This window comes from Crocodylus porosus, unplaced genomic scaffold (assembly GCF_001723895.1).
Source record: "Crocodylus porosus isolate Cpor-Errol unplaced genomic scaffold, CroPor_comp1, whole genome shotgun sequence".
Taxonomy (NCBI): Eukaryota; Metazoa; Chordata; order Crocodylia; family Crocodylidae; genus Crocodylus; species Crocodylus porosus.
In genome coordinates, this window is record NW_017728928.1 from 12,467,153 (window position 1) to 12,490,258 (window position 23,106).

The following is a 23,106-nucleotide window of genomic DNA, read 5'->3' on the forward strand; positions in this document are numbered from 1 at the left end:
GTTTCTGAGGCTGCATAAGTTAAAGATGAAGAAATGTGTTATGTGAATCTGTAACAAAAGGTGGCAGGTCCAAGAGGCCCAGATCCTCATACGCTGAGGAGTACTTAGGTCTTTGGGTACTGGGCTGAGCAGCTCACCCAGACTGCACCAGTCAGTCATTGACAGCAGGAGCTATTTTACAGAAGAAATCCAGAAGGCTCCAAACTAACAAAACCCTGAATACCAATCGCAAAACCCCCAGGGCCCAGTGCCATTGATGAGAGACACACTGACTGACTGCACCAGCTCTTGCTTTGTATAGAACCTCTTCATTAATGTGCGTTGGAACAGTATCTGCTGCAATTGCACAGGGGCAGTGGAAGAGATCCTCAAGGGAGATGGTTGATGACCCCACCCTGGCAGAGCGGCTTAGGGAGGTTGAAGGAATGAAGCAGAAGGTTGCACTGCATGGTGCCCAAGTGGTACCTTCTCTTCTGCCCTCATCTCCAACTTGTAGCCAGGAAGACTTCCTCTTCCAACAAAAAGCCCTATTCTGGGGGTGGGAGGAAGGAATAGAGAAAAGATGATGGAGGATGGAGCTAGACAGTTCCAAAGAGGATGGAGCTAGACAGTTTTCAGTGGTGGCAGATGACAGAACAAGGAGCAATGGTCTCAAGTTCTAGCAAGGGAAGTTTACGTGCGATATTAGGAAATGCTTTCTCACTAGGAGGATAGTTAAACACTGGAACAAACTCCCCAGAGAGGTGGTGGCATCTCCAGCTGTGAAGGTTTTTAAGACCCCGCTAGACAAAGCTTTGGCTGGGATGATCTAGTTGGGGATGGTCCTGTTCTGAGCAGGGGGTTGGACTAGATGTGACCTCCTGAGGTTCCTTCCCACCCCCATTTTCTATGTTTCTATGAATAGGAATGGAACTAAGCTGAGAGAGGGGAAAAAGCCACTTTGTGGACCCCACCATGACACATCTTGGTGGCACTTTGAAAATGCCTTTGCACTCCCAGATCTGGTGCTAACTGCCTTCAGATTTCATGGGCTATTCCAGTGAGACAGTGATAGAAGAAATCTCCCCAACTCAGACCAGCCAAGCCGCCCGGCCCCTTCCACACCACCCAGAGCTACCCAGCCCTCTCCAGCTTGCCTATAACCTGGTTTCCTGCTATATTGTTCCCCTTAGTGCCCAGTGAGCCTGGACGCCTGGCTTTCAACGTCGTCTCTTCTACGGTGACACAGCTGAGCTGGGCTGAGCCTGCAGAGACCAGTGGGGAGATCACGGCTTATGAAGTTAGCTATGGACTCGTCAATGAGGACAACGGTAAGACAGAGCTCATTTCCTGAGTAGGGGCAGCTCTACAAACTCTCAGATGAAATACCCGGTGCCTTCCCCTCCCGCTCCTTTGGGCACGTTCTGAGCAGCAAGGAAGCCAACCCGTTCTGGCAGACCCAGAGCTGGGGTTTGGCAGGGTCCGCATTCTGGGGTGCGTGAGAGGCACAGGTGGGCTATGAAGTGTTGGGACACCACAGTCCCGCAGAGGAGTTGGGCAGTAAGGGCCTGGTCCTGTGAGTCCTGAGCACCCTCATCTCCCATTAATTTAATCTCACGTCAGCAGTTGCCAGAGGTGCTTAACACCTCATTGGCTCTAATGCAGGGTGCAGTGCCCAGCATAGCAGTCCTAGAAAGTTGGGTTTCTATTGACAGTGACCTAGTAGCCTAGGGACAGGGAACCCTTGCTGTAGGCCCACTTCAGTGCCCACTTTGGGAACTTTCCTAAGGTAGTTAGATCCCAGGACAACTTAAAGGAGAGCAGTGAAGTTTGATTGTCCCATAGTTTGGTTCTCCCAAACCCCAAGTTCATTTCTTAGAGTTAAATGGAAGGTAAATCCATGTTGTTGATGGTATGAGAGTCCTCAGGGATATTAGCCCAAAGGGACGGTAGCTTTGTCCTGAGCCCCTTTGAAGCTGCTCTCGCCTATGCCGGTTCCACGGGAGTGTTAAAAGCATTACAGGCCAAGCTGATGAACTAGGGAAAGCACCATTTGCTACCATGTGAGGTGGATCAGAAACCCAGGCCTGCTGGCTCCTTACCACTTGCCGCCAGCTCTTTCAAACAGAAGAGCAGTTGCCCAATACAGTCAAATGGAAGGAGGATGAGAGAGAAGGAAGGGAGTATGAGTATGTGTGCACACGTGTGTGTGTATGAGCACCTGTGTGTGCATGTGTGTGATGGACTTCACAGGATGTATGCCTGCCTATGTGTATGTGGTGATCCTGTGGCATGAGATGATCTCACTGATGGGATGTGTGTATGTCTGCACGTGTAAAGAGCTCACTGGGGTGTGTACTTGCTTGCAGTACCCATCGGGCCAATGAAGAAAGTGCTGGTTGAGGATCCAAAGAAGCGCATGGTTCTGATCGAAAACCTTCGGGAGTCCCAGCCATACCGCTACATGGTGAAGGCCAAGAACGGGGCTGGCTGGGGGCCTGAGAGAGAGGCTACCATCAACCTTGCCACACAGCCCAAGCGCCCGATGTCCAGTGAGTCACTTTACTTGAAAACACTCTCCTCCCTCTTTTTTTCCGTCCAGTGTCCTCTCAGATGTGTCTGCCACTGTGGCATCTGGGTGCTTGAAGGGTTTTGGTTTCCCTCGGGCTCAATGTCAGCTTCCCCCCAAATAGCATGTCTGACAGCACTCTGCCTCCCCCTTGCAGTTCCCATCATCCCCGATGTGCCAATCATCGATGCTGAGGGAGGGGAGGACTACGACAGCTACCTGATGTACAGCACCGACATGCTGCGCTCCCCAGCGGGCAGCAAGCGTCCCAGTATCTCTGATGACTCTGGTAGGTCCTGCTGCATTTTCTGCAAAGAGCAGTTTATGCGGAAGCCTCTCCTGAGCAGAGGAGGATGGTTGTACCAGCTGAATGGGCAGTGCTGGCAATAGGCACCGGCATGCAGCGGGGCAGCAAGGCTCCTTCTCTGTCATGATGGACACAGGGTTGGAGCTCTGGTCTCCCACGCACTGGAGCATCTGTCATGGCATGTTCCATCCATTCTCCAGTCTCATCACCTACCACAGTCTTTGCAGTAGCCCATCGCCCCAGCAGTATGAGAGGTTTTCTTCACGGATGGGCTGCTCACGGGTGTCACCTTGATAGATGCTTTTTGCTGTAGGCGACTGTGCTGGAGTGCCGCAAGCAGCCAGAAGGTGGTGGGTTGCTCACTTTGCCCCCCAGACCCTGCCAACGCAAGTGCTTAAATTGTTCCAAAAGGGTCCAGGTGGAAATATGTGCAGCTGCTGGGGGAGGACTTGGATCTTCGCCGCATCACCTGGAAGCTCCCAGCTGAAATGATCCCCCGCCTCTCCGGCAGCAGCTGCTTCTCCTCAGACACCGAGGGTCTCCTCCGTGAGGACAGTACCCCCTCAGAGCTGTCGGACACCAACACGGCCAGCGGCAGCCTGACAAGGAGTGGGACGCCCCGGCCCCAAGCAGGTGAAGGACGGCCCCCTCTGCAGTAAATGTAGTGTCTCGTCCTTCTCCGAGCTAAGGGCACAGAACTGGGTTGTGCCCCTTAACTTCCCCTGTGTGCCCGTACTGGTGTCGGCGTCATGCTGTGATCAGGTGTCATAGAGTCTGCTTGCAAAATGGTGTCATGGTCTGTCTGCTCATGAGAAGTGCCAAGGTAACCCCCACCTTGGGCATGGAGTGCTAGGAGCTCGCTGCTGCTGTAGGTTTGGATTCTTGGAGAGGAGCAAATAGAAACCATTCAATACTTATTAATAACCATCACTTCCAAGAGGCTGCGCCTCATCTTTAATGACAGTGCTGAAGTATCCCTCAGTTCCTAGTGCAAACCTGCTGGATTATTAGCCAGAGACTGACTCTAGTAGGTAGCTGGTTTCTGCTGCTTCTTCAGATGGTGATTTAAATGACATTTCCTTTTTAGGTCCGGCTGAGATGGACTCTGGTGTGGAAACCATAGGAGCCACCTCCTTCCAAAGAACATTTCTTGTGGTTGTTCTTTAATTAACACTGAATATAAACATGTGCTTGTGTCAAACAACAGATGTGATTTAGGACTAAATGGGAACTACATGGTGGGACCTTAGCCATGTCCCAAGGCTGAGCTCTTGGAGTTACCTTGGACACTGCAGGTGTAACTGATGTTGTGTGGGGAAAACAGTGTCTACCTGTCTGTCACTTCCTCCTAGTTGTGTAGTTGTCCCTTGTTCTGGATCTGAAGACCTCAAGTCACATTGTAGAGCAGCTGGAGAACTGGACACAGTTGGATGCTGAGTACCCATCAGGGCCTCCTGGAAGATGTTAGTGGCAGCTGCCCACACACCACTTGCTGGCACTGATGGCTTTCCATCTTTTGCAGAGCACCTGGTGAATGGCCGGATGGATTTCAACTTCCCTGGCAGCGGGGGCACCCTGACCCGGATGGTCACTGGCAGCTACAACCAGCTGAGCTCGCACATGCAGCAGGAAAGGAGGGTGATGGGGAGCTCAACACTGACCAGAGATTACAACACGCTGGTGTCAGGATATGGTGAGTGCTCAGTTAACTGTGGCTTCTCCCTCTCTTCCACTTTCAGAGCTCTCTTGAGCACCCAGCAGTCAGGGGCACTTCTGGCCCTCTCTGAGGGAACTGGGAAGGAGAGGCATTCACTCCTCTGATTCCTAGAGCATCCTTAGACAGGAGCCACATACACACCTCTGGCTCCCAGTGTACCCCAGAAAGGGGGCTGCATCCACCCTGCCAACCCCCCGCAGCATGCTGGGAAGGGGCAATGCATCTAACACCTGATCCCCAGGGCACCACCAGACCTTTTACACTATCTCGCTGTGAATTCCTCCCACTCGCAGTGTCTGAGTCCACCTAGCCATGAGGAGAGGGCTGAGAATGGCTCTTTAAGGCTGTCCAGCATCTTTCCTCATGAGCCCTCTCTGTGCAGAGGCCCCAGCATGTGGGCTGCACTGGCTTTGGATGGTTCCAATGGTGTTTCTCTCTTTCTCTCTGTTTCACGCTATCCTGCAGACCATCCGGGGAGGAATCTCCCTCCCATACGTGAAGATGCTGGGAGGATGGTCTTGCTGCCACGGGATGTAGGTTTCAGAAGCAGGGCAAAGGTGAAGGGTTACTACCCCAGCACTGGCTTTCGGGACTCTATAATCATGACTGATGGGTCCACTGGGATTTGCAAGTATATAGGTACCTCGAACAGCAAAGCATTGTCCAGTGTCTTCGTGGGCCTCTCCCTTCAGTCATGCATCCCTTAACCAGCTCATCCACCTGCCAGTTGTCTGCTGCAGTTTTCCCCACAGCTTTTACGTGTGTGCTGATCCTCCTGACCCTGGCTGTCCCTCCTTCACGCTGCCTTTCTATTAGCAGGTTCCACTGATCTTGTTAAACCCACTTGAGCTGATTAACCTGCTCCACAAACCCTCCCCTCCCCACCCCTTGCCCCGCTCATAACGATCTCTTCAACTCACCAGCAACATCCCACTGAAGTCCTGGCTCCTAACAAGCCAACCCATTCTGTGTCTCTCTCCACAGGCCTTGCAGGACCATCAGGGAGAATGTGTGCATAATGCAAAATGTCCTTCTGAAATACACCAGCCTAGCTCAGCTGCAGGCATGTAGGGGCTGCTCACCAGTGTGAGGTCCTTATGCTGTTGTGGGGGCAGTGGTGCCTCATAGCCCTGTCAGCCTTTCCTGGCTCTGAAGGTGCTGTTTGCAAAGGAAGCAGTGTCCAATGGACTCAGCATGGGGCTGGGAGCCAAGAGCTCCTGGGTTCCCCATCTCCCTTGTTGTGTGACCCAGACACATACCTGCCTCCCCCTCTGTAGAACAGGGATAGTCATACTCCCCTGCCTACCTACCAGTTGTGCCAGGGAGGTGAATTAATTTCTGGGGCCAGTGACTGCAAAGCACTCTGATGTGTAAGCACTGAGGGCAGTTAAAGCTGACTCCTGGTACAAAGCAGGAGGTTTGCTGCCCTTGAAAATGGGGAAGGATGTGAGTAGGTTATTGTTAACTGGAGACTGAAGTAGCGGCCAGGGAGAAGAATGCATAAAGGTTAGAAATGCAGAAATCTAGAACTCGTGGTTCAGAGACGATACCTGTTGTTAGACCAATGAAGAAATCACAAAAAAATATCTTTTTCTTTTTCTTTTTGCGATTTCTTAGTCGGTCGAATAAAAGGTATCATCTCTGAACCAAGAGTTCTAGAGTTTTGCATTTCTTTTTTGTCTCAGATCAACCAGCTACCAAATACACCTCTGTAAAGGTTAGGGAGATGGCTGGTGGGTGAACAGCATATGAATGGGTAGGGACAGCTCATTCTGTGCGATACCCAGCAGTTGATACCATGCCCCTGTCTCTGATGCCCTCCCACCCACCAGCAGCAAAACCCAACACAGATGGCTAGTCTGACCCCCACCCTTCTGCCCGCTCTTTCTCTGCACAGGCCTGTCAGGGCAAAACTCTCCCCCCAGGGTGCACTACCCCTTCCCCAGAAGGCCAGGAGTTGCATTCACTCCGAAGATGTCCACGAAGCACTGAGCAGCCCGGACAGGGTGCTTCAGGGTGAGTGAATTTGGCCATGCCCAGCACCTCACACCGAGAGGTGGAGATCTAGCTAGAGAAATGGCTGGAGGCTTTCAGCCTTGGCTAAGTCAGGCTGTGGCTGCTCTGAGCCCAGAGGCTGCCATGCATTGGAGTCAGCATCTGCTCGTACAGGTGTTCAGACCTAGCTAGCCCAGGTCTTGGCCGCTCTGCTTAGGTTCCCCCCAGTGATTGCAGAGAGGACGTTTTGCCGCATTCTCCCTGGACTCATCAGGACCATCCCGCTCTCCTGCATGTATGTTTCTTTCCCCCTCCATCCCCTTGCCTGTGAATCCAAGGTTGTGACTTTCCCTCCCTGCCTCAGAATCCAGAGTGACCCCGGGCATCCCCAACACACCCACCCGCCTGGTGTTCTCGGCGCTGGGACCCACCTCTCTGAAAGTCAGCTGGCAGGAGCCGCAGTGCGAGAAGGAGGTGCAGGGATACAGCATGCAGTACCAACTCCTCAACGGAGGTCAGTGAGCCCTATTCAGCTGTAGTAATGGGAGCAGGAGCTCAGTGCAAGCAGAATGTTTGAGCAAAGGGCTTGAGAGATCCTACTGCCTCTGAAGCCAACGGGACTCGTGCCACTGGTTTTACTGGGACCAGAGTCCCTAGAGTCTAATCTCGGCTCTGCCACAGATGCGTGGCCCCCGCAAATCTCTTAACTGCAGTGTGCCTGAGTTTCCCCTCTGTGAGATGGAGACGATCACTGATACCTGCAACATGCCCTGGGCTGTGTCGGTAGAAGGTGATGATAAGTCAGGCTCTTTTCCCACGCTGCTAGTTATAGTCAAAGTTTAGTCATGAACTTCTAGCCATAGGATCTTGGGGGGTTCCCTCAGGAGATGAGGAAGGGCCTGTTTAGTCCCAACCACAGACTTGGAACGGCAGGGATGGAGTAGGTCCAGCAACTGGACCAACACCCTCCACAGCAGACTTCCAGCTGCTCCGTCTTTGCCCTGCAACCCACAGATCAGTGCTACAGCTGGATTTTAAATGGGGTAGGATAATCTGACCATCCACAGTGAGGACAGGAGGGGTCATGTGCACAGGTCAGGCAGTCAGGATCAAGGAAGACTTCTCCCAGAGAGGCACACACAGAGCAGCATTATACCAGGCTATGTGCCTTGTAAAGTCAGCTTGAGGTCCCGACCACTGCCGGAGGCATGATGCCAAGCCTTGTGATGGGGGGTTAACGAAGCCTCCTTGCTCGACCCAGCCCAACTGGTGCACGCACCTTCATGTGATGCGGATAGTGTGCTGTTCCCCAGCAAAAGCTCCAGTCTTGCCTTTGTGACCTATTGCTTGTTTCCCTCAGGAGAAGTATACAGACTCACCATCCCCAACCCCAGCCAAAATTCGGTGGTGGTGGAGGACCTGCTGCCCAACCAATCCTACATCTTCAAGGTGAAGGCCCAGAGTGAGGAGGGCTGGGGCCCAGACAGAGAAGGCGTCATCACCATTGAGTCCCAGGTGGATCCGCAGAGCCCTCTGAGCCCGGTGCCAGGTGAGGGGGAACAGCACTGGTTTTGCCCAGTTTGGCCTATCTGTTGCCTTGGAGTGAGCTCTCAGGACCTGGCCTGAGTGCTGTGTTCTCCATGGTCACACCCTGCTCCTAAACACAAGCCCCCGTGGAGAAGTCTGGGCTCTGTGAACTCCTGGTTGCTGCTCCCTCCTCCCTGAGTGCAGCTTCCCAGTGCCCCAGCTTCTGAACTATCCTGGTGGACAGCAGAGACTTCCTAACTCATGGCTTGAATGACCCGGTCCATGTCTCTGCTGTCCAATACTAATATCTTGCTCTTGCATTGGCAGGTTCACCATTCACACTGAGCACACCCAGTGCTCCAGGCCCCCTGGTGTTCACTGCCCTGAGCCCAGACTCCCTCCAGCTCAGCTGGGAGCGACCCCGCAAACCCAACGGGGCAATTCTGGGCTACATGGTCACCTGCGAGATGCTGCACGGAGGAGGTATGTTGCTGCTCTGGGATGATCCCAGGTCTCCGTGCAGGGAGAAACAAACCATAAAAGAAATGAGAAATTGCTGTCTTTGTGCTGGGACTGGAGAGAAGCAGACCAGAGCTGCAAACCCTTTTTTTCACACTCCATGTAATTTAAGGATGGAGCTCATTGCCACAAACTGTTGTGGAAGCTGACAGTTTCGCCAGATTCAGAAAGGGATTGGACACATTCTTGGAGGAAAGGGGCATCAACAGCTATTGAGCATGGGAGCTAGGGGGGCAGCCTGTGAATCAGAGCTTCCTAGACCTTAAATGCTGGAGGCTGCAAGGAGGAGAGGAACAATGGAAAAAAACCCTGGTTATTCTCTGTTCCCTCTCCCTTTCAGCATCCACTCTCTGCCACGGCATGACACAGGACACTGGGCAAGATGGGCCTATGGGCTGACCCAGTAAATGGCAGTTTTAATGCTCTAAACCTGCTCCAGCAGCGGAGCTTCCTGCTCTGGGTTAGGCCCATCAGTAGCCCTATTGGGTGGGATGTGAATGAGACCCTGAGGGGTCATTGAAATGTGGTTCTTCTAACAGAGCAGCTGGGTTAGTAATGAAGGGCAGGGCGCAGGTTGAGAATGGAATAAAGCAGGCAGAGAAGAAGATGGTGGAAGCCTGCTGGGTCTTGGGGTAGATGGGTAGAAGCAGAGCAAGCAAAAGTGGATGGGAATGGGTGTAGAGGAACTACCACACGTGGTCTGTCTCAGGCTCCTCACCTGTTGTGTGTCTGTCTGGATTAGGAGAACCCAGGAACATTTATGTGGAGGGGGACAACCCAGAAACCACCCTGACAGTGCCCTACCTGACTGAGAATGTCCCATACAAGTTCAAAGTGCAAGCTAAGACCACACAAGGCTTTGGACCAGAAAGAGAGGGTATCATCACCATTGAGTCTCAAGATGGAGGTACTGCTTTCTTTTTTTTCCCTTTTTAAAACTTTATTAATGAATCCAATGTATCAAATAACAGATTTGTCATTTAAAGCTAAAATATATATAAAGATGGGTATTCATCTTTTATCACCAGTGCTCCCTTAACTCGCATCCATGTCCACAGGAGTTTTGTGTGCTGTTCTTTTCAGTCTCTGACATTGCCTTTATGTTTCCATAGGCATTAACATTTTGTGTTTCTTCCTTTCTACATAATCATTCACCCCCACTTTTTTTTCCCCTTGAATTCTGGATCACTATCTTCTGCTCCTTTCTGGGTACCACTTTCTTGGTGTAACTGTAGGAAAAAATGGTGAGAGCAGGGAACTTCAGGACAAGACCTAAGCATTCCTTTTTTAGGTCTCCTGGCAACTCACTAAATGTCTTCTGCTGTAGAGTTGCCATCTGTAAAAATTAGGGTAATGTTACATTTACCTCAGGGGTGGTATATTCTTTCCTCAATATGGGGAAAGAATGTGAGAACTTAGTGCTGCTGTTTAATACCAGCCTTCTTCTTTGCATGACCAAACAATACTCAAAAGGCTGGGGAACCACCTTGTGCAGTCCTTAGCCCTCTTCTTTCTTATGAGTCTTCTTCATTCATTCTTTTTTCCATTCTTTAATGGTTTCCAATGGACCAGTTACAACACAACCTTCTGTCTTTTGCTTTAATGTTGGACAGGACGAGCACGGAAAGAAGAACTGTTGATATTTATCGCCCAGGGTTGAGTCACGAGAGGCTCAATAGTGATCTTACAGTTCCCTCGGTGTTCACGATGTTGACTTTTCTATGCTCTTTTCAGGAGCCTTCTCACAGTTTGGAGGGCAACAGTACACAAGAGAAGAAGTGTACAGCTTCCCCACTGAATACAGCACTAAAACCAGCCTCACCCACTCCTCTCTGGATCCGCATTTCACAGGTAAGGGCTTTCTCTCTGCAACACCTTGGTCACTAGAGACCAAATTAGAAGACAGAGTCACATTCATTGGTGTGGCCCAGTGGCAAGGAAAGAAGCTGAGGTAGTGAAGGCCTACAGCGCAACTCTGGATATCCAGGTCTTGTTGGGCTATCTCTGCATACTTCCCAATCTCCCCTCAGGGAGGGATGGGAAGTCTCTTGGAGGGTTCTTCAAAGCTGGTCAGTTCTGTGGGCAAACATCAAATGGGATAACAAGAGGCGGTGAGAATTTTAAGGATTTTTATCTCATTTCCCCCTTCCTGCCCCACAACCGTATCTTAGGAGTGAGTTGAGAGTCAGAATTAAACCCACTTCATCCTCACTGAGGCCCTGTAGTGCTCAGCAGTTCCTGCTGTACCTCCCCTTCCCAGAGGTGTTGTGTGGATGCTGGCCTGAAATGGCCCATGATTGCATTTCCCGTATACAGAACAGGGACGGGCATTACCTGTATAACAAGTCAGGAAAAGAACTCGTGAGCAAAAGCCATGATGCACTCTGCAACTACATACATAAAAGTCTGACACGATATATCCGGGACCAAACCCAGGCTGCATCTCCCTGATGGCTATCCTACCAACTGCTGACCTGCTCCTCTTGTTGCAGATGGCATGCTGATGACCTCCCAGAGGGTAGAGAGCAACAGCAGCACCCTCACCCAGCAGGTCACCAAAGAGTTTGTCAGCAGGACCATGATGTCGAGTGGAACGCTCACCAAACAGATGGAGAGGCAGTTCTACGAAGCCTGAGCTGGGGAGAGGCTGCCGAAAGGATGTCTCCATTTAGACTGCAGAACTTTTCAGGCAGACCTATTGTTTGGTCGGCTTCCAGACTGTGCCAGAGAGCCTGCCACATCTCTCCTGGCATAAAACTACCATGGCACTTGTCAAGCCAGTCTTTCTTTTGCAGCTTGCTATGGTCAAGGGCACGGCACAGTTAGCAGTTGGGGCGGCAGGGGTCTTGATGCCCATTCAGAGCTCTCCTGGGTGGCCTTGGGTCTTTACTGAGGATTTTGACATTGGTGATTTCTCACCATTGCTCAGCCATTTTGGAGTTCAATGTATAATCCTTGCCTGCTGATATAGGTCTTTGGGTGCATGTTACCTACAAGCTTTGATGTTCCTGGAATTTTGGCTGCACTGGGTTTTGGTTTGCATTGAAATGTCCACATTTGCTCTACCCTGCACCTCACTTTTGACTTCCACACCTTTCCAACTGCTTCATCTATTAATTTCACCCCTGGGAAACAACTCCCCGAGAAGACAACTTCATGATCGTCCAGAAATGTTTTAAGTTCTGTTTTTTTATAAGTGTGTGTTGCCAGGTAGAAGGTGAGGGTAACCTACTCATTCCCACCACACCTGTTTTTGTAAAGCCCCTTGCTGCTAATGTGCGGTACTGCAATAACAAATTATAGCCTTGAGTTGTATAGCATTACCTGCAATGCTCTAATTCAGTGTTGCTTACACTATTGTACAGTTTTCCTAGTATATATATTTATAAATGTATTTTATTATTTTATAAAGGAACCTAGGTAGATGAGATCTACACAGGTCAGGACAGAAGAGGACTCTGGCTTTTGAGAGTCATTAGCAAGTTCAGCAGATAAGTTAAAGGACCAATCCAGAGGCCATTAAACCCCGTGGAAAGCCTCCCAGTGATTTAAGTGAGCTTTAGATCAGTCCCTATATCCCTCAGCACTGACTCCTATGATACAGGGGCCCAACTTCTTGGAGCATCTCAGCCAGATGTGTCTACATGCTGCATAGCAAGAAACAGCAGTCTTAGTGTAGCTCCAGTGTACTGTGGATAAAAGCCAGGAGCAGCCAGGAAGGGAAGATTAGCGCTTCAGGTCCCATGGCATGCTCTGAAAGGAGACAACAGAAGTAATGTTTTTGCTGCAAACCCAAGACCAGGATTCGCTGCTGATTCTATCGTTCACAAGTGGAGCTTAGACCAGGTAGGATGCGACTTTCAAAAGGCATTTGTACCCCACAGAAACACCCTTTGTGGAATATAAGATTCCATTATCAACCGGGAAGCACAAGGTGATGGAAGAGAGAGCGAGCTGTTAGCCTCCTTCTCTTAGTCTATCCCCATTTTGGGACTGGAGTGTCTCTTTCCTGTTCAAGTTGAAGCATTCGTCTGTCTCAGCCAGTTTGTTTCTATGGACCAACATTCCCAGGCTTTATCTGTTTCTGGCCAGAGCTTGGTGGCCAGGATGCAGCGCTGTGTACTAGGTCAATTCTGCTAGCTGCTATCAAATGCTGGGAGCAGCTGCACCTCTGAGCATCCTCCAGGGGTTCTTTGCTAGTTGACCACATGGTCTTTTTATCGCCTCTTTTCTTAAGGTGCAGCTCTTGTTGGAGTCATGGAATAGTAGTTCTGGCCAGAAGGCATGGTACTTAATGATAGGGCTTGTACTCTCCACTTTATCCCAGTTGACAGCAACACCCTGAACTCAGCATCCACACTTCTGAATTGGGGTGGCGATGACGACACATACTAGGGACCTTGTGCTAAGTGCACGTGGTGGAGATTTTCGAAGGCACGAAGGAAGAGGGAATTGAGTTCCTGACTTCTGTTTGTGCTTTTGAAAATCTTCCCCCAAACCTCTATGAATTACCACATGAGGTTAACTGGCTGTGCAAGAGCAGGAGGCAGCCTTGGTCTGATGGAGCAAGCTCTGCACTGGAAAGAGTAAGCCAGTTCCTGGGCTCTATCCCTGGTTGTGCTACTGATCCCTTCCCTGACTTGGGCAAGAGGCTCAGCCTTGTGGTGCTTTCTGTCAAGTGGCGACAAGAGGACGCAGTGTTGTAAAAGATTTTGGACCAGTCTTCCAGTGAGATGGGTGATGGACTGGCTCGGGTTGGCTCAACCCCTTGCTCTCTAACAGAGCAGCATTGGGCTGGAACTCAGCTGCTTGTGCCTTCCTAAGCCAAACCCCTGCAACCAAAGCATAAACTGTCTTTAGGCCCATGGGGCAACTCTTGGGAGAGGTGGGGTTTATCCATGAACTCCTTAAACACTCCTTTGCACCAGAGTAGTTTGTAAATACTGGCCACTTTTAGAGCTCAGTTCTGTCCTCCCGATTTCAATGGGAATTTGTCCATTAATTTTTAGTATGAATGAGATCTGTGCACCCGACTGACATATACATTCATGTTGTCCTGCACAACCCTACAGCTTTGGTGGCAGTTTGATCATGGTTTTCCACTACCTGGAAGAAAGTTACCAAACACCCAGCTGTCTTCTGCCTTAATTTTCAGTTCCTGTTTTCCATGTTTCTTTATAACTGGGGTTATTTTACCTGCATGGATAGTGGTAAGAAAATGTCAGTTGACATGGTTCTTCTCCAGCTGAATGCTAGTCCTTTTTTCTGCGTTTTGTACTGCAGATGTCCCTTACACCTTGATTCACAACCTCGAGAGGGGACCCTGAGAGCAGTTTTAACCAAAGAGCTTGTTACACGGTCTGGAGCAGAATGCAGCATGTTGGCTGGTCCTGATCCTGGCAGCCTTGCCCTAAAAACTGGGTTGTATGCCTCTTCTAACAGGCATGCCGGGCTAGAACACAAGTGTAAAATACAGCTGAATTCAGCTCTCTGCAAGGCAACAGTCTGACAGCAGGTGTTCTGGACCAGATGGCTTTGTATTGCACTTAATAAACATTTCTCTATAGCTTGGCTGCCCTTTTTATTTAAAGCAACTGGTGAAGACTGGCACCTGTGCCACTTGCCAAGGGATACATTACAGGGGCAAGAGCATATGGGTTCAGAGCATAATCACAACCCCTTTTCTCAAACATACTGGCATAGGGCACTCGATATTGCCTTTAACGTTACACTTGCATAGCCTGCCTGAGAGCAATGTAACCAAGCAAAGATCTAGATTTCCTTCTCTCACATATACGTCCCATTTACATTAGGGTAACAAAGCTCAGAACATTACTGGGTTAGATAGGCAACAGGACTGTTGTGCAAAATATAATTTTATTGCCCAAGCAATGCACCTCTGTACATTCCTCTTTGTTTCATGAGGTAGTAAAGGAGTTTCACTGGATCTCTTCAAGGAGGGAAGGGAAGAGGAGCTGGCACGTGAATGAGCATCTGGTCCTCAACCACATCAGAGAAAGGGATCCCCCCTGTGGAAGAGGTTGTTCTTCTACAGAGGCTGCACCTTGGCCCCATCTGAAGGTTTTGTAAAATAGAAGGTTGCTCTGCCGCTGTACTTCTCCTAGGAGACAAAAGGGGAGTTAAGGCTGGTCAGAATCTGTGGGCTACAGCCATGGGCTACACCAGCAGAACACACTCGTGACAGATGCTGCTGCACTGAGTAGTACAGATCCAAGACCCCAGGCTATTTCACGGACACCTCTCTAGGAGGTGGTGACCAAGATGAGCAACACTGAGATAGCATGCCCTAGGGCCCAAAGGTCCAAGCCAGTCAGGAAGAAAGCTCACCCTCTGTGGTGCTTTGTTTTCACACTCCTAGGGTCCTTTGTGATGACTCCTCTCTCACCACTCCCCATACACAGCTCCGACTGGAAGGCTAGGAGTGGGTGGGAGCAACCTCTTCCAGTTGCCCAGCCCTGGGCTCAACCCTCCTTGCCTCATCCTTTATGCCCAAGTGTAGGATGAGCATTCTGCACTCTTGCTGGTGCAGTTGGGTCCAAGCAGCAAGAGAGGGATGGGTCAGAAGAGAGGCCTCCATCATGGAAAAGCCAGGCAGCTGCAACATACCTTGATGTGCTGCACAGCTTTCTCCGTGGCTCCTGCCTCCAGCAGAGTGACTGTGCAGCCTCCAAAGCCACCACCTGTCATCCTACTGCCGTAAACCCCGCTGACCTCCATCGCTGCAGCAACAAGCTCATCCAGCTCTGGGCAGCTGACCTCGTAGTCATCCCTGGGAAACCAGATCCAGTCAGGCAGGCTTGCAGAGCCAACTGTTCTAGGGAGCGACTTTCCAAACACACCTATTACGTTGGCAACCAGCTACAGGGCAAGATGAACCGGAGTCCTCCAAGGATCCAACTCAAGTAACATTTCATATGTATGCTGCAGGCCTAGCCCTAGAATCACTAGTCTAAATGGAGAGGGTACAGCCCCCCTGCTAGAGCTGGCCTCGGAGTTCTTCTCTGTAATGGGACGCTACTGGGTAACAGTCATCAGGCAGCAGCTCCCTACTGGTGATATGAGCAGACTGCCTTCGGAAGTTGTGGACTCTCCATCACGGGAGGTGTTCAAGAAGAGGCTGGACAGCCACTAGTCAGAGACGATCTAAGCATAGCTATGCCTATGTTCTACTATGGGTATTTCCCGGGTTTCTGGGCTTTGCTGGTTGCCCACTCCCCCTTCCTGATACACTCATCAGGGTGGTTTTAAAGCTTTCCTCAGAGGCACTGAGTGTTGGCTACAACCAAGGCTGGGGACTTGGACTGTGCCAATGCTCTTGCTGGGACTAAAGCGAGAGGTTCCTGGCTGAAGGGGCTTGCCTTCCTCTGTAGAAGGGGGCATGGCCCTCTACTAGGGATCTTGAATATATATATTAACAGTCTTTTTATAGGAGCAAGATGTTGGCTGCTGTGGTTCCCCTGCTTTATCTGTGGCAGGTTCAGGTGTCATGTCTTGCACTGCATCAGGGCTTACAGGAGTTTTTTTTGTTTGTTTGGGTTTTTTTAAGTGTTTATATAGGATGGTTTGGATAGGGATAATCCTGCCTCAGGCAGGTGGTTGGACTAGATGAGCTCTGGAGGTCTCTTCCAGCCCAACTTGTCTAGGATTCTCCGATACCAGAGCAACAAGTGCTTCTGGGGAATTTCTCTGGGCTGCTGATCTGTGAAGCCTGTGCCTTCCCGTCACAAGCTGTTGCCATCAGGCACACCAAGCCACAGCACCAACTGGACAGGGCACTGCTATGGACATGGTGCCCTGAGGTTTAAGCTCCTGCAGTTCCTCATCCTCAAGCCCTGCCAAGCACATTCTGCCTGGACAGGAGTGTGACAGCCCGGTGCAACCAGCCATGCCCCTACCTGAGAGAGTTGTGACTCTCCACCATCAGCCTCCCGAACGTGCTGTAGTCCCTGGCTTGCAGCACACGAGCGGCCTGGGCAGTCCGCTCTATTTCCCCAATGACGTGCCTTGCTCGCCTGTACACCTCCTCGTTCAGCAGGGCCTTCGCAGCTGGAGAGACGAGACCCGACTGAGAAGCTGCTGGAGCCTCCCAGTGTCATCCACCGGCAACCTAGGTGCCTCGATGCGGATTGCACGTCAAATGTGAAACAAGATCCCTGCCCCTGTACTGCCCAACTCCCGGCACCAGGGGAGATCAGGCCGGCTCCCTCTGCAGCCCCAAGCACGTGCCTCTAGGAGAGGCACGCTGCACATTAAGCCTGAGCCTGCCCCCACCTTCCAAGTCAGCCATGCAGGCCTCCCTCAGGCTGGCCTTGCCAAGAGCCCTGGCTGCCTCCTCACACTGGCGCCGGCGTGTGGGGTACTCGCTGCCTGTCAGCGTGTGCCGCACGTTGGAGTTGGTGATGAGAACAACCAGGCCAGGGTCTGTCAATGGCACCAGTTGCGTCTCCAGTGATCTGGAATGAGAGGTCACAGGGAAACATTTCCTGATCCTTTCCTACTCCCACATCCTGACCAGCCAGGTGTTCTTTGCCATGGCCACCCCAGGGCTGGTTTTGGGGGGGTTGCAATAGAGAAGTCTCAACCACATACATACCAGAGTCAGATGCTCCAAGGAACTAATGAAAAAGTAGGGCTATACTATTGGTTAAGCCACCTGTGACAGTGGCACAGAGCCTCAGGATTATATAACACCTGTCGCAATGCCCACTGCTTGAAGGCACACGTACAAAGAAAGACTTCACCAAGTACAACAAACAAGCACAAGCATGTGTAACAAAATGGTTAAATGTGGCATAGAGACATTAGAAGAACAGAGAAGTGATAAACATCAGGCAGAAAATGAGGGACATGAAGCCAGCTGCAAAACCAACTAGCTTCTGTGTGCCCCACCCAGTCAGGGGAGGGGGCTGGTGTCTGCAGAACTGGTTGCAAGCCTTTTTGGGTGCCAAATTTGAGGCATCATCCTCATTCATACAGCAGCATCAGTATGAGCCCATGTGCGGGTCCTGTAGTGGGGCCTGCAGCTCACAGAACAAGAACAACCCTTGCCCCGGGAGTTTAAAGCCAGCATGAGCTGCCTCTGCAGTGTGGGGCTCCTGCACCTAAGTTTTCAACCTTTCTGCAAAAGCGACTGCCACTTATCCAGTGTTTTCACAGAGCCCAGCACAGAGGGACCTGGCCTGGTTGTGGCGCTTAGAGCTGTTACTATAGCAAGTGGTAAACACCCACGCTGAATTCTCCAGCTTTAGGGGCGAGTTTTGCTCACTGGTGGGTTGCTGGAAGGAGTCTTACCTTGTAGCTACAAAGTTCCTCTCTCAGGATTTCCTGGAGAAGAGGTGCATCATTCCCTTAGCTGCCGCAGGGAGCAGAAACCAGCAGTGCCCGCAAATCTCTGTTCATGCCTGAATGGATCAGCTCCTAGAGACTGAGGAGCACTGGGCAGCGAGAACAGTGCTGCTTCCCAAAGGTCATGGAAAGCAAGTGCTGGTGGGGAAGAGGCTGTCGAGATGAACTCCCTCAGCCCCCAGGCAAGGGCCTGCCCAGCCAGGTGAGTACTAGCAATTAACATAGCTGCATAACTGGCATGAGGAAGCAGGAGACTTGGGTTCTAGCCTATTCAGAAAGTGCCTCCAAGATCCTCAGAAAAGAGGTGCTGGAGCAGTTCAGAGTATAGGCACTGCTGGATCCACAAGCTACGGGCTTGGTCCTACCTGCAGTCTATCAGCAACGCGTGGCCCTCCTTGCCCATCACAGAGATGAACTGGTCCATGATCCCACACGGCATGCCAGCAAAGGTGTGCTCGGCTTTCTGGCACGCCAGTGCCTTGGCTACCAAGTCCCCATCATCTGGGCCAAATGAGGAAGAGCTATGTTAGCTTGTTGCCTGACACAGCCTCCCTCCTAGTCCAGGTGGAAGGAACAGGTTTTGTAAGACTTGTTTTATAGTAGAGTCAGCCCTGCTGCTGGCTGCTTTAAGACATCTGGAACGGCAGCTGGCAGCCCCTCCAAATCAACATCGGCAAGTTCAAGCCACAGCATTAGGGGTGAACTGATCTGAGGCGGCAGGATGGGAAGTGACTTTCCACCACACTGTCAGCTATGCCCCTACTGCTAGGGAACAGGGGCAAGCTCATCTTCCTCTGAGGCGTCACATGGACCAACTGCTATCAGAGAGACAGGGGACCAGATCAGATGGAACAACCCAGCAACAATACACTGGGCAGCACGATCTACAGACAGAACAGATAGCGAGGGTATGAGGGCTGGGGAAGGGGAAGTGGGAAGGTGCTGTTTGATCACATATGCTCCAAAGTTAAGTGCCTCCTGGGAGATGTGTATCCCCAGGCTACAGAGTTATTCTGGTGCTGGGCTGAGCTATAGCCATGAGTCTGAAGGGGTCCTGCAGATGGGGATGACCACCAAGTAGAGAAATCCCAGCACCTCCCACTAAATGGAAGCATTTACTGAAGTGTGTTGTGTCCAGCACAGGAACTGGATGCAGAAGACCTCAGAAGAGCGCCAGGGATACGGAGCTGGGAGTTGATGAACTGGCTGCGGTGTTACCTGGGCAAAGCTGCTGCAGGAAGGTGTACGTGGCCACTTCCAGAGAGGCGGAACTGGAGAGGCCACCACCCAGCGGGACGTTGCTGGCTACCACTGCATTAAAGCCTGGGAGAGGACCAGCTACAGCAAGAACAGAAACAAGGTAAGAGAGGGACACACACACACACACAATTTAGGTTGATGGTACCTTCTGCAGTACAGTGTGCTACAGGGGTTGCTTCCACAGGAAAAAGGAACCAGGCAGGCACAGATCAAGCAGTGTCTGGTCCAGTGTAGGCAAAGGCCTTATCCTGAGGTTCTCAGTTCAAAACATGAAGGAGCTGCTCAATATCTAGCTCTTCACCTGTCCTGCTCCCCCACCCCAGGTGTGACCTAGAGCCAGACTGAGCCCTGGCGCCACACTTTGCTATTTGTTTGTGCTTCAGTTCTGACCTGGAGGAGCCAAAGGTTGTGGTACAGGAGGAATTTGCTTTAGTCAGATACAGGCCAGCCCTAAATTGGTCACCTGAGGAAGCAGAAGGGCAGAGTGCCTGGGGGGGGGCATTGTGGGGTGCTGGGAGAGTGACTCCGTCACAGCCAACAGGTGAGAGGAGCTGTGGTGGCAGGGATGAGCTGGGTTCTACTAAGGATCAAGGCTCTATCCCAAGAGCTTGCAGGACTGTTACCGACTACACAGTGCTTGGCCCTTACCCCTGTAATGCTGGATCACGCCCTTCATGTAGTTGGCCCAACGGGGCTCCCCTGCCCTGAGTGGGCTGCTTTCTGTTGGAGCAGGGAACTGCACCCTTTTGGGTTCATCCGCTTCCTCTGCAGCAGTGAGGATGGAAATCATTCCATCTTGGGTCGGGCTCCCAACCAGCACAGTACCTAGCTGCAGGGCCTGCGGGGGGAAGAGAGGGGTTAGCATAACCTGCCTGAGGGGGAAGGAAACATGCCCCGTTGCTGGGTGGTTTGGTTTTGCCTCTTCTCTTACAGGAAAGTAACAGCCTTGCTCCTAAGCCTTGCAATCAAGATCCCTCCCTCCTCTCTCACCCCCCATAATCTCTACCCTGCCCAGAGACCCCATCCTCCCAGCCTGCACAGGACTAGAACTACACAAAGCCACAGTGATGCTGCTCTTCGTGCGTTACCACCTGGCCAGAATTTCACCCCTTTAACTGGTTTGTTCATGCACAAGAATGGTCCTTACATAAAACCTTGGTCAAGCAGAAAGAGCTGAACCCCCAGCCCAGATCAGGGGCATCTCAGGGCCAACACTAGGGTATGCCAACTGCTTGCTGGCCTGTATGAAACAAATAGAACGGCTTCAGCTCAGTGGTTCAGGAAGGGCACATCACAGAATTAAAAGCCATTGCCATGGTAAAGACTCCCCATGGAGTGAGCTTGCTCCTGCGGGAGCATTGCCACCAGCTTTTTATCCTCTTGCTGCTGCCCAAGCTAGCTCCAGATGAGAGAAAGTTCATGCAGTCCAGACATCCCGCAGTCCGTGAGGAACAGAAGATGACATCTGCACCAAGAGTTTTACCAATTAAAAGCAAAAGGAGCAGAAATGGCAGAATCTGCATAACAAGAGACTGAGAGCTCATCTGTTACCTACAGGCAGGGAAAGGTAGGGCAGCTCCCCCGTGACTGTTTACTCAGGAATGTAAGGCTCCTTGAGAGCAGCAATCTTGCTGCTCAGCCCAGACAGGACTATCACTGCAGGCCAAGATTTCCAAAGACTAAAGTTAATTTAAGTGCTTTGAAGGTGGTTCCTGATCCCACATTCAAGCAGCCTGGCTTTCAGGTGTGCCAAGTCGTCTGGCAAGGGGGGGGGGGAAGGAAAGAGGTGAAAAAGCCCAATTATTTCAGATTTCCTAACTGGGAAATGAGGAACTTGCCCCCTATGCTTTTGTACGGCTTGGGCTACAGGCGTTTTCCCTGCTGTGGCCACAAGGTAGCACTCGAGGCCTACTTGCCAACACTAGCTCCATTTCCCCACAAAGGCAGGAAGATGGTGCAAGTTGCCAATGAGATGGAGTTCTCCTTTGGGGAAAGTTGCTCCAGTTCAACTTCAGAGACCTCCCCACTCCCAGCCCCAGGAGACCTGGCAGCCCTGAGGCTGCATGGCAAGACCCCCCCTAAGACAGGCCTCACACAAGGAAGGACCTGCGCAGCTTATCGAGGGGCCATGATAATGCTTTCCCAAGTCTAGCCAGGGGAGCAAGGGCCTGAGAAGCAGGCAAATTGGTGCTTCTGGCGCAGGGGTAAAGCCAAGGGTGGGAGCAGTGGACCCTGGCCCCGTCATTGCTAAGCTGGGTGCGCTGATCCGCCAGAAAGCCTCATCTTGGCTGGCACCGGCCGCACGCCTGCCCCAGGGAGCTCCGGCTCGGAGCTGGCTGCATACCAGCGGCACCTGCAGCTACAGAGGCAGGTCTCCAGAGCCGGCTGCAGCAGCCAAGGCTTCCGCCCAGCTCTCTGGAAACCACACGGTCGCCCCGCCAGGAGGGATCCCCTTGCGGAGCCGGCGTGCGTGCCGAATGCAGCCCAAGCGGCTCTCGGGTGGTGCCCCGAGCCGGGCGCCCCCACTCACCATCGGCAGCACGTAGCCCTGGTTGTAGTCGGTGTGCTCCCCGATCAGGTTCACCCTGCCCGGGGCGGACACCGCGATCTCGGGGGCCGCGCCTCCGAAAGCCTCTCTGTACATCTCCCCAGCAGCCGCCAGCAGCAAGTCGAGCTCAGCCGCCCTCGGCTCGGCCATGTCGCGACAGGACCCGGAGGGGGGAGGCACGTCCCCCGCCCTGGCGCGGACGCGGGCTTGAGGTTGCAACGTTCCAAAATGGAACGCTCTGTGGCCGCTTCCTTCCGGCCCCGCCCCGCCCTGCAAGTGGCTCATGTCCGCCAATGGACTTGCTAATCAGCCCCGAGCCTGCCCGGCCACATCAGGCTGAGTGAATAAAGCGGAGCTGTGCGACCCCGTTCACTCCGCTTCCGAGCATCTCTACGGCCGCCCAGCGCGGGGCGGGGGCTCCGGGATCTACACTGTTGCGAGATCTTCCCTCTCTCGGGTGCTATGGGGATTCCTGTGCTTCAGTTCATGCGCTCCCAGTTCAGGGGGGGCTGGGGAAGGGGAGGAGAAAAAGGGACTTGCACGGGGAAACTGCAGTTGGTTGGGAAGGATTTGAATTCCCAGCTGTTCCTACGGCTCCTCTCAGACTCGGCATGGCAGTGGGCAGTTTGCAAGCGTCCCTTAGCTCTTTTTTTTTTATTCCTCCAGTGTTGTTAGCCTCCTCCCCAGTTGGTATAAATGGACCCGTGTGACACGGTGTGAAAACCTTCCCCGAGTGGTTGCAGATAACTTGTCTACACTAGGGCTCCTCGTGGTGCTAACGCTGGTGGGGCTGAGTCAATGCTAGCCAAGTCGGGAGCTATGTAATCCGGCCTTCAGAGAGCAGAGCCAACGGGGGGGTTCTCCAGAGCTGCATGTGAAGCAGCTCAGCCTGATCCAGTAATTTATCAGCCATTGGAGGAGGATGAACAGTTAAAATAGGCTGTGCTCGATTTTTTTTTTCTATTAGTTTGGCAGGGAGGTTGGTGGGGGAGAAGCTTGGTTGACGATCAGCATTTTGGTGGGGTTCTCTTTAAAAAGAGTATTTTTCATTATTCAGGACTTTTTTTTTTAATGTAATGATCAGTTGCCAAAAAAGTATTAGTTTTTTTGTTTTTTGTTCTTTCTATAGAAATGCGAATACTTTTTTTTTTTTTAGTGGAAGTGGGGAAACCCCCCCCCTTTTTTTTTTTTTTTTTTCTTTTTTTTCAAAGGACTTTTGAGGGAATTAATCTAATGGTCATGCTATATTTCCTTTCCCTGCTCACTGGGACTCTCTCCATCTAGCTATACTGAGCTGATTGGTGCTTGTGCCTTTTCAC

The 23,106-nt window shown here is 51.7% G+C and overlaps 2 protein-coding genes across 4 annotated transcripts in view; one reads left to right on the forward strand and one right to left on the reverse strand.

Moving 5' to 3' along the window:
• ITGB4 (integrin subunit beta 4) overlaps positions 1–12,308 on the forward strand; it is a 49,706-nt gene extending 37,398 nt beyond the window's left edge. For 2 of the 3 annotated variants that reach the window (XM_019542579.1, XM_019542580.1), the window contains exons 30-40: positions 1,173–1,310; positions 2,349–2,531; positions 2,706–2,837; positions 4,378–4,548; positions 5,038–5,211; positions 6,932–7,081; positions 7,928–8,116; positions 8,422–8,577; positions 9,356–9,520; positions 10,348–10,458; positions 11,100–12,308. In XM_019542579.1, the coding sequence (XP_019398124.1) occupies positions 1,173–1,310; positions 2,349–2,531; positions 2,706–2,837; positions 4,378–4,548; positions 5,038–5,211; positions 6,932–7,081; positions 7,928–8,116; positions 8,422–8,577; positions 9,356–9,520; positions 10,348–10,458; positions 11,100–11,248 (1,718 nt within the window). In that variant the 3' untranslated portion in view covers positions 11,249–12,308. The remainder of the gene's footprint in view (positions 1–1,172; positions 1,311–2,348; positions 2,532–2,705; positions 2,838–4,377; positions 4,549–5,037; positions 5,212–6,931; positions 7,082–7,927; positions 8,117–8,421; positions 8,578–9,355; positions 9,521–10,347; positions 10,459–11,099) is intronic. The other variant, XM_019542581.1, reaches the window with a different exon arrangement.
• A 2,163-nt stretch (positions 12,309–14,471) lies between these two features.
• GALK1 (galactokinase 1) lies at positions 14,472–22,048 on the reverse strand. The gene is made up of 8 exons (XM_019542582.1): positions 21,770–22,048; positions 19,888–20,077; positions 19,198–19,317; positions 18,345–18,480; positions 16,906–17,087; positions 16,530–16,680; positions 15,241–15,403; positions 14,472–14,734 (listed from the first exon to the last, which is right to left on the reverse strand). The coding sequence occupies exons 1-8, from the start codon at positions 21,935–21,937 to the stop codon at positions 14,663–14,665; spliced, it is 1,182 nt and encodes a 393-aa protein (XP_019398127.1). The 5' UTR covers positions 21,938–22,048; the 3' UTR covers positions 14,472–14,662.
• Between the last annotated feature and the right edge of the window lie 1,058 nt (positions 22,049–23,106).